Source organism: Hemitrygon akajei, chromosome 23 (assembly GCF_048418815.1).
Source record: "Hemitrygon akajei chromosome 23, sHemAka1.3, whole genome shotgun sequence".
Classification (NCBI taxonomy): domain Eukaryota; kingdom Metazoa; phylum Chordata; class Chondrichthyes; order Myliobatiformes; family Dasyatidae; genus Hemitrygon; species Hemitrygon akajei.
The window spans coordinates 4,770,403-4,789,112 of record NC_133146.1 but is presented as its reverse complement, the minus strand read 5'-3'; the positions used below and the strand labels follow the sequence as shown (position 1 = coordinate 4,789,112).

The following is an 18,710-nucleotide window of genomic DNA, read 5'->3' as shown; positions in this document are numbered from 1 at the left end:
CTGGTATTAAATAGGTGGGTTGCTGGGTGGTGCCAGAGGACCTGTTCTGTGCTGTATCTCTAAACAAGTAAAATACATAATTCTCTGCATCCTCTCTAAAGCTTCCACGTCCTTCCTATAATGAGGCAACCAGAACTCAACATTCTCCGAGTTTGTCTAACTAGACTTCGACAGAGCTGCAACATTATCTCACGGCTGTTGAATTCAGTCCCCTGACTAACGAAAGCCAACATACCATACACCTTCTTAACCATCCTATCAACTTATGTTTCTGTTCTAATATTTTCTAACACTTTTGTGAAAGGTGAATAACCTGAAATGTTACCTCAGATTCTCCTCCACAGAGTCTGAGTATGCCGACATTTTGTATTTGAATTTCAGAGTGCTAAAATGCAAATGATTTTTCTTTTCTTTTAGAAGTTAAAACATCAATTATTTGGATGAACTGATTTTGTGTGAGTCAGTGTGTGGCAACCAAATTCTAGCTGAGCAAGGGAAGTCAAGCAAGAGAGTGCTGGTATTGTCCAATCAACTCTAGGTCACTGTTAATCCTTACTCAAGGTAAACAGGACAGATGCTTTACTGCACCTCTAATATAGCTGATTGATTTGACACCCACAAAGTGAAGTTTTTAAAAATCTTTTTGAAGATCCAATGGAAAATGCTGTACTTCATTTCAAGCTAATTCACAACATTTGAGTACAGCTGGGAATTTTCAAACCAAAACAGAAGAGAAAAAGTTTTTAAAAAACCAACAGCAGATTCCCATTTTTTCACTAAAAAAGCAGCTGGTTTTATCTAATTTTGTGTTGCTGCTGTAATTGGTTGATTATTGTCAAAAGTACCATGATACAGTGAAAAGGATATTTTTGCATACCATCCAGACAGCTCATTCTGTACATAAGTACATTGAGGTAGTACAAAAAGAGAAAGTATAGTAAATGTGGACAACTAAAGTCCAAGAGCTCTAGTGATAAGAGATTATCAACAGATCATCTTTACCATTCAGAGTGATCTGTTCAAGAATCTTATGACAAAGAATTGGAGCCTGGCAGTGCGCGTTGCATCAGGACGTAAGAATTTTGTGTCATTATTAAGCCCACATGGTGGTCTATGATGGCAGTGGCCTTGTATTCACTTACTCCCAACTTCAATACAGACCCCCCTCACCTGTTCTGTTCTCAGTGTTGTACACTTAACCTGGACTGAGAGGTTTTAGGTGTTCTGCTCCCTTTATTTAGACATTTTACTTTAAGCTGGTTTCAGTATTAAACCAGCTGCTTCACATTCCTCCATTCTCACATGCCCTAAAAGAAGTGCATTTAAAGTAAGAAGGGGAGAGTTCAAAGGAGATGTGTGAGGCAAGTAGTTTTAAACAGAGAATGGTGGTAGTGGAAAGAGATACGATAGTGGCATTGAAGAGTGTTTGGGGTAGATACATGAATATACAGAGAACGGAGTGAGCTGGATCATATGAAGGCAAGATGCCATGTGCATTCTTTACCTACCTAACTACTTGTGTTGCCAATTTCAGGGAGCTATGGACTTGAACCCTAAGGTCCCTCGGTACATTGCTTAACATCTTAGCATTTAATGTATAATTCCGAACCATATTTAGTTCTGCAAAACATAATCACCTTGCACTTGACAGGATTAAATTCAATCTGCCACCATTTCAAATTGCAATCTGACCTGTATTTTCTTGCCAATATCGATGGATTTTCAAAGAATATACTTGGAAAGGTGTTAATATAAATGTCATCATTTTCTCTCTGTGTATCCTCTTCTTCTCTCTCCTCTTCGTTCTTCAATAGTGATTTTGGCTATGAGCGTCACTCTGATGGGAGGTGCTTACCGGCCTTCTGGTACAACCCATCCTTCATGACCAAGGACTGCAGTATGGGACAGAGCTACCTCAACAGCACAGGGTGAGTATGCTGCAGAGACTCTAATTCCTTTGCTAGCGTTTTGACATAGATGGTCAGAACACTTCAAATCATCTCCTTCATGTTCACAGAGACCAGGGGGAACCCATTCCAGTTTTACTCTCCATGGAGGAACAGGAAAATTCAGCAAACCAAGGCATTGCCACATTCTCTGAGATCAATATACAAACTTACTTATGGGGGTTAGAAATTGTTGCTAAGGTCCATATTCAAAGCCCATTGTCAATGCCCTTGGTAAGCCAGCTACTGTTTGGTGGAGATACTTCTTTTTATTTCAAAAATAAACTTTTATTTGTAATAAAACAATATATTTTAAAATATTCTGAGTGTCATATGCTAATATATTAAAAATATTAACACCTTTTTAAACCTTAGAACCTTTTCCACTCATGTGGGCCCCTGGGGAGAGACACCATTTCATTGTTTGAGGGGCTTCCCTATCTGACTTGGCCCCTCCGGTTGCCTAGACTGTGGTCCTTCTGCAAAGAGCCTTTGCGATGGCTGTACAAAGCTTCACTGCAGCCTGGATGTGCTGAGGAAAGTGTCTGGTTTGGATTCACACCGTCCTCACTGTTTCCAAGTTTGTGACCTAATTTACTGTGATGCAATCTATACTCCCAGCATGTTTGGCAGTTTGATATAACTGGCTTCCTTGGACCCTTCAGGTTCAACCAGCTTGCCATGAATATGAAGTCACAGACCAGACAAACCAATTAAATTTTCACCCTCATAGGATTTCAGAGAACTAATAGGTTTTTAAGGGAGTCTGGTCATAATCATCATTAGCTTTTAATTCTGAGATTTACTGGCTTTAAAAGTATTTGCTGCTTCAGATACGTGGATTACTCTTGCATTAACAAACTGCTATCCTCCTCTGGTTCTGTTATCCTGGCACTCAGACTGAAGACACCCTGGATAAACTTTATTAAATGCCAGCTTTATCTGCTGACAGATCTCCCTGAGTAGTAAACTGTTCCTTCTCAACTGGGATTGAAGCACAAGAATATTCAAAGCATTGGTGAAATGGCTTCTCTCTGTCAGTTCAGGGCAAAATTTACAGAAGCCAAAGAAAATGACAAAACCTAGGCCAAATTCTTTCCAGTGATCCTTGCTCCAGTATATTGTTGTGTTGTAAGTACTGGGGTACTGTGAGAAGGGGCCCCTTATCTAAGAAAGTGTGTGCTAGTATTGGAGTGGGTCCAGAGGAGGTTCATAAGAATGACTGAGGAAATGAAAAGATTAATGTATGCAAAGCATTTGATGGCTTTGAGCCAGTACACACTGGACTTCTGAAGAACGGGGGCGGGGGGGGGGGGGGTTCACTGAAACTGATTGAAAACTGTTTGATTAAAAATTAAATCAAATCCTTTGGAAGAGGTGAGATGGGATTAGAAAATGTAGAATTCTTGTGGGTAGAGTTAAGAAACTGCAAGGGTAAAATGACCTCGATGGGGGTTATATGCAACCCTCAGAATAATAACCAGGGTGTGGGTTACAAATTACAATGGGAGATGGAAAAAGCATCTATGTAATAAGGGCAATATTACAATAGTGATGGGGGATTTCAATATGCAGGTAGACAGAGGAAATCTGATTGGTGCTATATCCTAAGATAGGGAATGTCTATGAGATGGCATTTTAGAGCAGCTTGTGCTTGTGCCCAATAGAGGAAAGGCAAATCTGGATTGGATGTTGTGTAATGAAGCACATTTGATTAGGAAGACAAAAGAAGATGAAGATTAAGACAAAGGAAATCTTAGGAGACAATGATCATAATATGATAGAATTCACCCTGCAGTTTGAGAAGCAGAAAATAAAGTCAGATGTGTGGAGTAGAGAAAAAGGATGATAGAGGAGCTGGCCATAGTTGTTTGGAAGGGAACACTAGCAGGGATGATAGCACAACAGCAATGGAAAGCGTTTCCGAGAGCAACTCGGATGGCACTGGATAGGTACAACCCCAAAATGAAGAGGTATTCTAAAAGCTTGATGAGACAACTGTGGCTGACAGGGGAAATGGTAGACAGCATAAAAGGAAAAGATAGGGCATATAATATAGCAAAAATTAGTGGGAAAATAGAGGATTGGAAAGTTTTAAAAACAATACTAGAAGGCAACTAAAAACGCTGTTGAGAGAGAGAAGATGAAACAGGAAAGTAAACTAGCCAAAAATATAGGACAGATAGAAAAGTTTTTTTATCAAATATATTAAGAGTAAAGGACAGGCAAGAATGGATTTAAGAGTGCAGGAAAATAACGCTGAGGACGTAGTAATGGAGGACAGAGAGATGGCGGATGAACTCAATAAGTATTTTGTGTCAGGCTTCACTGTGGAAGACACTAGCAGTATGCCAAAAATTTTAAAGTGTCAGAGGGCAGCGTAAGTGCAGTTACTATTACCAAGGAGAAGGTGCTTGGGAAGCTGAAAAAACTGAAGGTAAGTATAACACCAGGACTAGTAAGTAGGACTGCATCCCAGAGTTCTGAAAGATGTAGATGAAGAGATCGTAGAATCATTTTCCTACAATCACTAGATTCTAGAATGGTTCTGGAGGACTGGAAAATTGCAAATATCAATCCACTCTTTATTCATCTATTCATGCCACATGTTAGTGAAGCCAGGATTAGGAAGATTATACAGTTTAACATGTGGCTAAGGAGTTGGTGTAGGATTTGATGTAGGGCATAAGATTATTGAACTCTCTTCCAGGGTAGGTACAGAAGAGATGGTTGCACCTAAACTGGAGGGGGACTAATCTCCTAGTGGGAAGGTTTGCTAATGCTCCTCAGTGGGAGTGCTAGAAGAGTCAGTGGAGAGGTTGTGGAGACAAACGTTGTTAAGACCTCAGGCAAAAGGTTGAACTTGGTGCAACAAATGTCCTAAACTGCAAATATTTCAATGCAAGAAGTATCATAGGAAAGGCAGATGAGCACAGGCCGGATAAACACCTGGACGTGTTCCAGGGTTTTGTTCTTTTAGATGTGACAGAGCAGAAGGGATTAAAGGAGGAGGGGTGGTATTACTAGTCAGGAAAAATGTCACGGCGGTACTCAGTAGAACAGGCTGGAGAACTCATCCAATGAGGTGTTACGGGTGGAACTGAGAAATAAGAAAGATATGACCACGTTAATGGGGCTACATTACAGACCACCAACAGTTTGAGAGATTTCGAGGAACAAATTTGTAGAGAGATTGCAGACTGTTGTAAGAAACATAAGGTTGTTATAGTAGGTGATTTTAAAATCACACATCTTGACTAACAGGTGTGGACTGGGGCAGGCTGTTTGGTTGCAAAAATGTATTTAGTAAGTGGAAGGCCTTTGAAAGTGAAACTTTGAGAGTACAAAGCTTGTACGTGCCTGTCAGAATAAAAGGCAAATAGAACAGGTGTTGGAAATCTTGGTTTTAAGAGATATTGAAGCCCTGGTGAAGAAAAATTAGAGGTGCTTATGGAGTATAAGAAATGAAAAAGAACACTTAAGAAAGAAATCAGGAGTGCTAAAAGAAGGCATGAGGTTGTTCTAGCAGACAAAGTGAAGGAGAATCCTAAGGGATTTTTCAAATATCTTAAGTGCAAAAGGATTGCAAGGGCCAAAATTGCTTCTCCGGGAGATCAGAATGCTAGTCCATGTCAGAATCAGAATCAGAATGTGAGAAAGAAGGAGGATATGAAATATTTTTTTTTGCATCTGTATTTACTCAGGAGAAGGACACAGAGTCTATAGAAGTGAAGCGGTATGTCCACTTCATGGATCCTACACAGGTCACAGAGGAGGAAGTGTTCACTGTTCTGAGGCAAATTAGGGTGGATAAATCCCCTGGGGCTGATAAGGTGTTCCCTCAGAAATTCTCTGGGCCCTAGCAGAAATATTTACATCATCCTTGCTGATGGGTGGAAGTTAGGAACAGGAAGGGGTCAAAAACTCTACTAGGTGCTTCTTATAGACCACCCAATAGTAACAGGAACATTAAGGAGCAGATAGGGAGACCGATTCTGGAAAGGTGTAATAATAACAGAGTTATCATGATGGGAGATCTTAATCTTCCAAATATCAATTGGCATGTCCCTAGAGCAAAGGGTTTAGATGGGGTAGAGTTTGTTAGGTGTGTTCAAGAAAGTTTCTTGACACAATATGTAGATAAGCCTACAAGAGGAGAGGCTGTACTTGATCTGGTATTGGGAAGTGAACCTGGTCAGGTGTCAGTTCTCTCAGTGGGAGAGCATTTTGGAGATAGTGATCACAACACTGTCTCTTTTACCATAGCATTAGAGAGGGACAGGAACAGACAAGTTAGGAAAGCATTTAATTGGAGTAAGGGGAAATATGAAACTATCAGGCAGGAACTTGGAAGCATAAATTGGAAAGAGATGTTCTCAGAGAAATGCTTGGAAGAAATGTGGCAAATGTTCAGGGGATATTTGCATGGAGTTCTGCATAGATACAACCCAATGAGACAGAAGGGATGATAGGATATAGGAACCGTGGTGTACAAAGACTGTTGTAAATCTAGTCAAGGAGAAAAGAAGAGCATTTGTAAGGTTTAAAAAAAAAGTAATGATAGAGATCTAGAAGATTATAAGGCTAGCAGGAAGAAGCTCAAGAAAGAAATTAGGAGAGCCAGAAGGGGCTATGAGAAGGCCTTGGTGGACAGGATTAAGGAAAACCCAAGGCATTCTACAGTTATGTGAAGAGGAAGAGGATAAGATGAGAGAGAATAGGACCTATCAAGTGTGACAGTGGAAAAGTGTGTATGGAACCAGGGGAGATAGCAGAGGTACTTAATGAGTACTTTGCTTTAGTATTCACTATGGAAAAGGATCTCGGCGATTATAGGGATGACTTACAATGGACTAAAAAGCTTGAGCATGTAGAGATTAAGAAAGAGGATGTGCAGGAGTTTTGGAAAGCATCAAGATGGATAAGTCACCGGAACCGGACTAGATGTAACCCAGGATATTGTGGGAGACAAGGGTGGAGATTGCTGAGCCTCTGGCGATGATCTTTGCATCATCAATAGGGACGGGAGTGGTTCCAGAGGATTGGAGGGTTGCGGATGTTGTTCCACTATTCAAGGAAGGGAGTAGAGATAGCCCAGGAAATTATAGACCAGTGAGTCTTACGTCAGTGATTGATAAGCTGATGGAGAAGATCCAGAGAGGCAGGACTTATGAACATTTGAAGAATATAATATGATTAGGAATAGTCAGCATGGCTTTGTGAAAGGCTGGTCATGCCTTACGAGCCTGTTGAATTTTTTGAGGATGTGACTAAACACATTTATGATGGTAGAGCAGTAAATGTTGTGTATATGGATTTCAGCAAGGCATTTGACAAGGTACCGCATTCAAGGCTTATTGAGAAAGTAAGGAGACATGGGATCCAAGGGGAAATTGCTTTGTGGATCCAGAACTGGCTTGCCCACAGAAGGCAAAGTGTGGTTGTAGACGGATCATATTCTGCATGGAGGTCGGTCGCCAGTGGTGTGCCTCAGGGATCTGTTCTGGGACCCCTACCCTTGGTGATTTTTTTAAATGACCTGGATGAAGAAGTGGAAGGATGGTTTGGTAAATTTGCTGATGACGCAAAGTTTGGAGGTGTTGTGGATAGTGTGGAGGGCTGTCAGAATTTACAGTGAGACATTGATAGGATGCAAAACTGGCTGAGAAGTGGCAGATGGAGTTTAACCCAGATAAGCGTGAGGTAGTTCATTTTGGTAGGTCAAATATGATGGCAGAATGTAGTATTAATGGTAGGACTCTTGGCAGTGTGGAGGATCAGAGGGATCTTGGGGTCTGAGTCCAAAGGACACTCAAAGCTGCTGCACAGGTTGACTCTGTGGTTAAGAAAGCATACGGTGCATTGGCCTTCATCAATCATGGGATTGAGTTTAGGAGCCGAGAGGTAATGTTGCGGATATATAGCACCCTGGTCAGACCCCACTTGGAGTACCGTGCTCAGTTCTGGTCGCCTCACAACAGGAAGGATGTGGAAACTATAGAAAGGGTGCAGAGGAGATTGACAAGGATGTTGTCTGGATTGGGGAGCATGCCTTATGAGAATAGGTTGAGTGAACTCGGCCTTTTCTCCTTGGAGCGATGGAGGATGAGAGGTGACCTGATAGAGGTGTATTAGCTGATGAGAGGCATTGATTGTGTGGATAGTCAGAGGCTTTTTCCCAGGGCTGAAGTGGCTAACATGAGAGGGCACAGTTTTAAGTTGCTTAGAAGTAGGTACAGAAGAGATATCAGAGGTAAGTTTTTTACACAGAGAGTGGTGAGTGCGTGGAATGGGCTGCCGGTGACGGTAGTGGAGGCAGATACAATAAGGTCTTTTATGAGACTCCTGGACAGGTATATGGAGTTCAGAAAAATAGAGGGCTATGGGTAAACCTAGGTGATTTCTCATGTAAGGACATGTTCGGCACAGTTTTGTGTATTGTGCTGTAGGTTTTCTAAGTTTCTATCCTTAGTGATAGGTGAGCTAACAGAGTATTGGAGGATAGCCAGTGTTGGTCTGCTGTTCAAGAAAGGTTCTAAAAATAAACCAGGAATTTGCGTATATGCCAATGTGCCTGACAGTGGTGGGAAAATTATTGGAAAGCATTCTAAAAGACTGAATATATAAGTATTTGGGTAACATTGACTGATTAAGGATAGTCAGCATGGCTTCATGCATGGTAGGTCATGTCTAGCCAATATTATAGAGATTTTTGAGGAAATAACCAAGAAAATTGATGAAGGCAAGACCGTGGATGTTGTCTACATGGACTTTAACAAGGCATTTGACAAGGTCCTGCATGGGAGTTTGGTCAGGAAGGTTCAGCCACATAGCATTAAAGATGAGGTAGTAAACTGGATTAGATATTGGCTTTGTGGCAGAAGCGAAAGAGTGGTAGTAAATGGTTGCCTCTCTAACTGGAGGCCTGTGACTAGTGAAGTACTGTAAGGATCAGTACTGGACCCATTGTTGTTTGCCATCTAGTATATCAATGATCTGGATGATAATATAGTAAACTGGATCAGCAAATTTGTGGTGACTTTAAGATTGGGGGAGTAGTGGACAGCGAGGAAGGCTAGCAGAGTTTGCACCGGTTTGGTCATGTACCTTGGTGGAAGGAATAAAGGCATAGACTATTTTCTAAGCAGGGAGAAAAAAATCAGAGGTGCAAAGGGATTTGGGAGCCCTAGTACATGAAAAAGGATAACTTACAGGATGAGTCAGAGGTAAGGAATTCAAATGCAATGTTAGCATTCATTTTGAAAGGACTAGAATAAGAGAGTAAGGATGTAGTGCTGTGACTTTATAAGACACTGGTCAGACCACACCTGGAGTATTGTTAGCAGTTTTCAGCCCTTTATCAAAGCAATGTATGCTGGCATTGCAGAGGGTTCAGAGAAGGTTCTTGAAAATGATGTTGGGGATAAAAGAGTTAACATATGAGGAGCATTTGATGACTTTACGTTGTTGGAGTTTATAACAAAGAGTGAGGATCTCATTGAAACCTATTGAATATTGAATAGCCTGTAAAGAGTGGGTGTAGGGAGAATGGTTCCTGTAGTGGGCGAGTCTAAGACTGTAGGACACAGCCTCAGAAAAGAAGGGTGTGCCGTTAGAAGAGAGATGAAGAGGAATTCCTTTTGACAAAAGATGGAGAATCTGTGGAATTCATTGCCACAGATGGCAGTGGAGGAGAGTCGTTGAGTATCTGCGAAATAGAGGTTGGTGGGTTCTTGATTAGTCAAAGGTTCCAGGAGAATGGAGTTCAGAGGAAAAATAAATGAGACATGGTTGAATGGTGAAGTAGACTCAGTGGAGCAAATGGCCTAATTCTGCTCCTATGTTTTATGGTCTTATTGTCTTAATACAACAGCACTATTCCCACTGCCACAGAGCTTTGCAATATCATATTCAAATGACTACACTTCACCAGTGGGGATAAATATTGCATCTATATTAAACTCTTTGCTGAAACAGTGCCGTTCCTTGCCAGAGAGATGGCACTCTGCATTAAATAAGACCCACAAATGCTGTATAAAGATTTTGGAAACAGAGAGGACTATGCAAAACTAAACCAAACATTTCACTCAGCTTGATGCATTTGGCAGAATCCCACTTGTTCACAGTAAAGTTGTCATAAGTTTAAAGTAATTAACACATCTAGTGAAATCAGATTGATTTTATTTCATTTATAAAGACAAGAACAGTTTAATCATTATTGGTAATTTAAAATGCCTTGTGTTGCAAATTGTCAATACAAGGAACATTTAGATAATTGTCCTTTAATCTCCATCACTGTTATCTTCCTTTCACCTACAAGTATCGGAGGATGTTCAAGTTGTTGGATGAAGGTAGACTTTCTCTTCAATGACAAGTTCCTTCTTGCTGTCTTTTTTACAAACTTCTTGTGAAGGAGACGGGGTTTGAAAAACAAATGCATTTGCAGAGAATAATTATTTAGGGTGAGAATATGATCCCAGGTTAACAACATTTAATCAACTCCAGATTTCCAGTATGTCTCAGGTTATCATTGTATGCTCTTAGTATTGGTAGCAATCTCAAATTTCCACCATGAAATCCACAAAATTCCCAGTATATGGGGTCATTTCCAATCGTTGCCATGTTTTATAACTTCAAATCCCTGAATTTAAGTTGGCTGGATTTCCATTCCTCTCGATGGGCTTTTGACATGCATCCATCATTTGACTTCCAACACGGAAATAGGGGATCACGTTGCACAAGAGACAAATGGGAAACAGGCCATTTTGTCCAAACGTTCATATTGGTATTCATGCTCCACATGTCTTTCCTAACACAATCTGTCCAATCTTATGGTATAACTTTCTATACCTTTCCCATTAAGTATTTATGTAACTTCTCCTTGATTGACAAGATTGGAATTAAGAGATAGAAATTAACCTGAGCTGCTTACATGAAATATGGTCAAAGAACTATGTACTCCAATTCTGAAATCCATTTCCAGGTTACGCAGCAGGATAGAATCTAATGGTATTATTCCATAAGAGCATAAGATATAGGAGCAAAATTAGGCTATTTGGCCAACCACATCTGCATCATCATTTCATCATGGCTGATCCAATTTTCCTCTCAATCCCAATCTCCTGCTTTCTCCCCGTAACCCTTCATGCCCTGACTTATCAAGAATCTATCAACCTTTACCTTAAGTATGCATAAAAGCTTGGTCTCCACAGCTGCCTGCAGCACAGAATTCCACAGAATCTCCACTCTCTGGCTAAAGCTATTTCTCCTCATCGCCATTTTAAAAGGACACCCCTTTATTCTGAGGCTGTGTCCTCTGGGCTTAGGCTACGTCCACACTACACCAGATAAATCCGTAACTGAAGCTTTTTCTCTTCATTTTTACCCTTCATCCACATTAAAACGGCGTTTTCGTCCCCCGAAACCGGAGCTTTTCAGAAACGCTCTCCAAAGTGTGTATTTTTGAAAACACTGGATTGGCCGGATCAATGTGGACAAGGTAACTGGAGACTTCTGAAAACGCTGTCAGACGGCAGCGCGCCATTTCATTGTTTTCTTGAACGCAATCTAGCAATTTCAGAACAGATGGCAACAAAGCTGACACCAGAAGAGTTAGAAATGTACTCACCAAATACTTTGACCCATAACTTACTGAATAAATAAGTATACTCACTTTGCCCTGTTTTCTGTCCTTGCTTGTATGAAGGTGGTTTACCTATTTATGCAAGTACTTCTCTGACAATAGATGTGTAACAGCCTAATGTAACATTGTATGGAAATACAAGATAACACTGATGCAGACATGTTTTACACATTTAACAAGGGGCTTTATTAATGCAACAGAGTTAGTCAGTTTTTCAATGTTCGTCGTCAGCCGGGTCAATCTGTCCATGAACTCCCTGTCGGTTGCCTCCGTACGCTCCAGTATTTGGTTTTTTTTTACTTTTAAGTTCTCCTGCGCGAAAGCCAACAGCTGTCCGTTGTTTTAAGTTTTTCTAGTCTGTAACTACACAAACGTGCACTTTTACGGTGAGATTCTACACCAAACATGTCTTGTTTTCGGTAGATGTGTCCTGCGCATGTGCAGCAGGAGGAGGTTCGCCGAAATCTCCGTTTCAATGTGGATAGAGGTATTTTTTAAAATGCATAGTGTGGACGCCTATTGCTTTTACGCGAAACCGGCGTTTTCAAAATTATCCGGTCTAGTGTGGATGTAGCCTAGGACTCTCCCATCATGGGAAACATCTTCTCCACACCCACTCTATCAAGGCCTTTCACTACTCGATGGGTTTCAATTAGGTCACACCTCATCCTTGTAAATTCTAGTGAATACAGGGCCAGAGCCATCAAATGCTCTTCATATGACAAGCCATTCAATCCTGGAATAATTTTTGTGAACCTCCTTTGAACCCTCTCCAGTTTCATCACATCCTTTCTAATATAAGGGGACCCAAAACTGCTCACAATACTCCCAAGTGAGGCCTCACCAGTGCTTTATAGAGTCTCCGTATTACATCTTTGCTTTTATATTCTAGTTCTCTTGAAATGAATACTAACATTACATTTGTCTTCCTCACCACAGACTCAACCTGAAAATTAGCCTTCAGGGAATCCTGTGCAAGGACTTCCAAGTCCCTTTGTACCTCAGTTTTAGTATTTTCTCTCTATTTAGATAATAGTCAACCCCTTTATTTCTTCTAGCAAAGTGCATGTCCATCCACTTCCCGACACTTTACTCCATCTTCCATTTCTTTGCCCATTCTCCTAATCTGTCTAAATCCTTCTGTAGCCTCTCTATTTCCTCAAAACTAGTTGCCCCTCTATCTACATATCATCTGCACATTTTGCAACACAGCCACCAAGTCCATCATCCAAATCATTGACATATAATGTAAAAAGAATCGGTCCCAACGCAGACCCTTTGGAACACCATTAGTCACTGGTAACCAGCCAGAAAAGGCTCCCTTTATTCCCACTTTTTATCTCCAGACAATCAGCCACTCTTTATCCTTGCTAGAATCTTTCCTGTAATACCATGGGTTCATAGCTTGTTAAGCAGCCTTGTGGGGCACCTTGTCAAAGGCGTTCTGAAAATCCAAGTACACAATATCAGTCAATTCTCCTTTGTCTGTCCTGCTTGGTACTTCTTCAAAGAATTCCAACAGATTTGTCAGGCAAGATTTTCCTTTGAAGAAACTGTGCTGACTATGCCCTATTTTATTATGTGCTGCCAAGTATGCTGAGATCTTATCCTTAATAATCAATTCCAACATCTTCCCAACCAGTGAGGTCAGACTAACTGGCCTATAGCTTCATCAACACGTACAAACAAGCTGGATGAACTCAGCAGGTCGGGCAGCATCCGTTGACTGCTCGTTTCAACAGATGCTGCCCAACCTGCTGAGTTCATCCAGCTTGTTTGTACGTGTTGATTTGACCACAGCATCTGCAGTGTACTTTGTGGCCTATAGTTTTCTTTCTTCTGCCTCTCTCCTTTCTTTTTACAATTTGCAATTTTCCAGTCTTCCAGAACCATTCCAGGATCTGTGATTTTTGAAAGATCATTACTAGTACCTCCTTGATCTCTTCCTGCACCTCTTTCAGAACTCTGGGGTGTACACCATCTGGTTCAGGTGACTTATCTACCTTCAGAACTTTAAGTTTCCCAAGAGCCTTCCCTCTATGAATGGTAACTTCACACACTCATGCCCCCTGACACCTGGAACTTCCACCATACTGCCACTGTCTTCCACAGTGAAGACCAATGCAAAATATTGTTTCAGTTCGTCCGTCATTACCTTGTTGCCCATTAGTAATCCTTCAGCATAATTTTCCAGCAGTCCAATGGCAACTCTCCCCTCTCTTTTACACTTTATGTGTCTGATGAAAATAAGGTATCCTCTTTAATATTACTGGTTAGCATATTTTCGTATTTCATCTTTAACTTCTTAATTACTTCTTTAGTTGCCTTCTGTTGGTTTTATAAGCTTCACAATCCTCTAACTTCCCACTAATTTTTGTTATATGATATGTCCTCTCTTAGGCTTTTACATTGGTTTTGACTTCTCTTGTTAGACACGGTTGTATCATTTTTCCTTTAGAATACTTCTTCCTCTATGCCTTCCAAATTGCTTCCAGGCATTCCAGCCATTGCTGCTCTTCTGTCATCCCTGTCAGGGTTCTTTTCCAATCACTTCTGGCCAGCTCCTCTCTCATGCCTCTGGAATTCCCTTTACTCCACTGTAATACTAATACATCTGACTTCAGTTTCTCCTTCCCAAATTTCAGGGTGAATTTGGTGATATTACGATCTCTTACACTTAAGGGTTCTTTTACCTTAAGCTCTCTAATCAATTCCCATTCATTGCACAAAACCCAATCCAGAATCACTGATCCTGTACTTGGCTCAACCACGAACTACTCTCAAAAGCCATCTCATAGGCACGTTAGAAATTCCCTCTCCTGTGATCCAGCACCAATCTGATTTTCCCAAACTACCTACATATTGAAGTCCCCCATGACTATTGTAGCATGGTCCTATTGACATGCATTTTCTATCTCCCATTGTAACTACTGTTTGGGGGTCTGTATACAACTCCCATCAGGGTCTTTTTACCCTTGCAGTTCCTTATCTCTATCCACAATGATTCAACACCTTCTAACCCTATGTCATCTCTTTCTAATGATTTGATTTCATTTTATACCAACAGAGCAACACTGCACCCTCTGCTCTCCTACCTATCCTTTTGATACAATGTATATCCTTATAGCTTCCATCTATAATCTTTCAGCCATGTACTGGTCACTTAGTGCAAGACATTTTCTAATTCCCACTCTCTTCTATTGTAGATGTGAGATTTATGTTCCTTTTGGATTGTTATTCAGACAACTGATCACTGCAATAAGATCCTCATGTCTTAAACATCCAATTTAATCATGCTGTGTTGGTTACGGGCATGCTAGGTTGGAGCCAGAAGTGTGGCCACACTTACGTGCTGCACAATCGTTGGACCCTGTTGGTCATTCGTTCAAACAATGCCTTTCACTGTATGTTTCAATGTACATGTAACAACTAATGTTTCTCTTTAAAATCTTTCTCTTTAAAATCTTTCTCTTAAATCACAACTGTGCATGGCACTATTAGGAGTCTCATTTGATGTGGTTTTAACTGTATGCAGGTACCGGAAGGTCGGTGCCAATAATTGCACTGATGGTGTCTGGGATCAGTACACAGCCAAGCAGCATCAGTGCTCTAGCCGACCTCCACGGGGTCTGCACCTCGTCACCAGCGACGGAAGGCTAGTCACGATGTCACAACAGAACGTCACCTTCATTGCCCACCTGGAAGAGGTGAGTCATCCTGAGGCAGTACTTCCAATCAATGTGAGTAGTTTTAGTCACATCTGTGATGGAACAACAATATATTGTTAGCTGAAGGTCAAAGCCAAGCCCTTCACAGGCACTGCAAAGAGCCTAAGAATATAAGAAATAGGAGCAAGAATCAGTCATAGAGTCATACAGCATGGAAACAAATCCTTTGGTCAAAGCAAGATTTATTGATCCTTTGAGCCATTCAATAGGACCATTGTTCCATTTCCACTTTCCTGTCTCTTCCCTATAACCTAGGATTCCCCTAAACTCTCTTAGAAAAGGTAGAGCAGGAGGTAAAAGAGGGCGGGAGCGTTGTACTAACAATCGAGGAGAATATCACGGCTGCACTCAAAGGAGACATAGTGGAGGAGTCAGACACTGAGTCCATTTGTGTAGAACTCAGGAATAAGAAGAATTCAATCACATTGATGGGATCATACTACACATCACCAGGACATTGAAAAACAGATATGTAATCAAACTAAGGAAATGTATAAAAATAATAGGGTTGTTGTCTTGGGGTATTTCAAATTTCCTATTATAAACTTCTTAGTGCAAAGTGTGTAGATGGGGCAGAATTTGTTAAGTGTATCCAGAAAGGTTTCCTAAATCAATATATTGACAGTCTAATGAGAAGGAAGGATGTGGATGGAAAGGTAATAGAACCTTGAATGTCTATCGAGGTGATGAATTTAGTCAAGAAGAAATGGGAAAATTATGCAAGGCTTCAGAAGTTAGGATCAAATGAAGCAAATGAGCAGTGTAAGGAAGACCTAAAGAAAGGAATTAACAAAGCCAGGTGGGGACATGAAAAGTCCTTGGCAAATAGGATTAAGTTGAAAACCGAAGCATTCACAACATACATCAGGAGAAAAAGAATAACTAGGGAGATGATGGGACCATTCAATGATAAAGGGGGGAAACTTGCTTGGATGCAGAGATATGAGTGAAGTACTTAATGCGTATTTTGCTTCAGTATTTCCCAGGAAAAGGATGTGGAGGACCAGGAGATCAGTGCTGAGTGTATAAATAATTAGGGTGTTTAGTGGTCAAGGAGGAGAAAGTGTTGGGCCTCCTAATGAGTATTAAAATGGATGTCCCCAGGGCCTGATTGGATTTACCCCAGGTTTTTGAAAGAGGCGAGGGGCCAGATTGTTGGGGCCTTGATCAGTATCTCCGTGTCCTCTCCAGGCACAGGCGAGGTTCCAGAGGACTGGTGAGTGGCTAATGTTGTACCTCTATTTAAGAAGGGAACAAGGGAAAATCCTGAGAACTGGGTCTCATGTCAGTTGTAGGGAAATTGCAGGAGAAAATTCTTAGGGATATGATATATGAATATTTGGAAACCCATGCCCTAATTAGGAAGAGTCAGCATGGCTTTGTGCAGGGCAAGTCATGTCTTACCAACATGGTTGAGTTTTTGACAAGTTGACGAGAGAGATTGATGAGGGTAGGGCAGTGAATGCTGTCTACATGGATTTTAATAAGGTGTTTGATAAAGTCTCTCATGGTAGGCTAAACCTGAAAATTAAGATGCATGGGGTCTGCAGTGAATTGGCAATTTGGATTCAGAACTGGTTTGCACATAAAAGACAGGGTAGTGGTTGAAGGGAGTAAGTCAAGCTAGAAATCTGTAATTTCCACAGGGATCTGTGCTGGGACCCCTCCTCTTTGTGATGTATATAAATGACCTGGATGAAAGTGAAGATGGGTGGGTTAGTAAATTTGCAGATGATACCAAGATCGGTGGAGCTGTGGATAGTGTGGAATACTGGCAAAGAATACAGTGTGGTATATATCAGTTGTGGATATGGGCAGAGGAATGGCAAATGGAGTTTAACCCAGATAAATGAGGGGTTTGGCACTTTGGTAGGGCAAATGTAACGAGACACTACTCTGTTATGGGTAAGGACCTAAACAGCGTTGCTCAGCAGAGAGATCTTGGGATCCAAGTTTATAGCTCCCTAGCTCAATAGAGTGGTTAAGAAAGTTTCCGGAATGCTTATGGAGTCCTGCTGAAGGGTCTCTGCCTGAAATGTCAACTGTACTCTTTTCTATCGATGCTGTTATGTTGCAACCTTTTAACTCTCTAGTTAGTCACATCTGGAGTATTGCTTACAGTTCTAGTTACCCCAATATAGGAAGGATGTTGAGGTGTTGGAGAGGATGCAGAAGAGGTTTACCAGGATTCCTGGTTTAGAGGGCATGTGCTATCATGAAAGGCTGGATAAACTTGGGTTGTTTTCTTTGGAGTTTCAGAGGCTGAAGGGTGATGTGATAGCGGTTTATAAGATTATGAGAGGCATGGTTAGAGTAGATAGGGTGTATCTGTTTGCCAGGGTTGAAATGTCTAATACCAGAGGGCATGCATTGAAGGTGAGAGAAAGTAGGTTCAAGGGGGATGCGAGGGGTAAGTATTTTACTCATAGAGTTGTGCATGCCTGGAATGCACTGCCTGGTATGTTGATACATTAGAGAAAGCAAATACATTAGAGAATTTTAAGAGACATTTGGATATGCACACGGATGTAAGGAAGATGGAAGGATATGGACATGGTGTAGGTAAGAAGGATTAGCATTTGGATGTTTTTGATTTGCTTTTTAGCTGGTTCAGCACAATATCATGGGCTGAATGGCCTGTACCTGTGCTGTACTCTTCTATGTTCTAAACATATGTCCAGCTTAGCCTTGAATATACTTGTTTGTGCTTCACCCACAATTGTCTAGGATTGTGAATTCCAATATTAACAACCTTCTGAAGAATAATTTCCATCCTATTTCAAGCTGTAGTTCTTGACCACGTCCTCCTCCCACCATCCTCATCACAGAGTAACCCCTCAGCGACTGGATTCCTTCACAAGTGAAAACATGCTCACAACATCCACTCTATCAATCTGACGCAAGGTTTTGTTTCAATAAATTTCCTCTCTTACTTAAAACTCAGAGCGTTGTTGGGCTTGAAATTCTGCCCTGTGTTCGTTTAGGAAGAGAGACAACCAACACCGGAATATTACAAAACTTGGGTTTATTGCAGAATTCATAACTGGCACAGCGAATCGACGGAGTCGCTGGAGAAGGCGCGTTCCCACTTCCCCTTACAATCTGCTCTTATTTATATCCCTTTTCCCCCCAGCACAACCCCCCGCTACATATTAGGTAATATCGGGCACTTGTGTCCATCTTATTGGCCCGCAGCCATATGCTCACGAGTTACCTGTTTCTTTTGTTTACTGAATCGCGTGACACTGGTAGTTTCGGTGTAGCGGGGTCCCCAGTTTCGCTCCCCCCCTCCCTCTCATTACGTGAGCCACTCCTGACCTGTAATGGCAGTCTCGAATTAACCCTAACATTAACCCTAACACTCCCTCCCTTGGCCTCCCAGAGGCCACACCC

At 41.3% G+C, this 18,710-nt stretch overlaps 1 protein-coding gene across 4 annotated transcripts in view; it reads left to right on the top strand.

Moving 5' to 3' along the window:
• LOC140715125 (VPS10 domain-containing receptor SorCS1-like) overlaps positions 1–18,710 on the top strand; it is a 1,248,501-nt gene that overhangs the window by 1,138,428 nt on the left and 91,363 nt on the right. For all 4 annotated transcript variants that reach the window (XR_012096067.1, XM_073026870.1, XM_073026869.1 and 1 more), the window contains exons 17-18: positions 1,815–1,928; positions 15,125–15,296. Coding sequence is in view for 3 of the 4 variants with exons in the window: in XM_073026870.1 (XP_072882971.1) it covers positions 1,815–1,928; positions 15,125–15,296 (286 nt within the window). In the remaining variant the exon portion in view is untranslated. The remainder of the gene's footprint in view (positions 1–1,814; positions 1,929–15,124; positions 15,297–18,710) is intronic.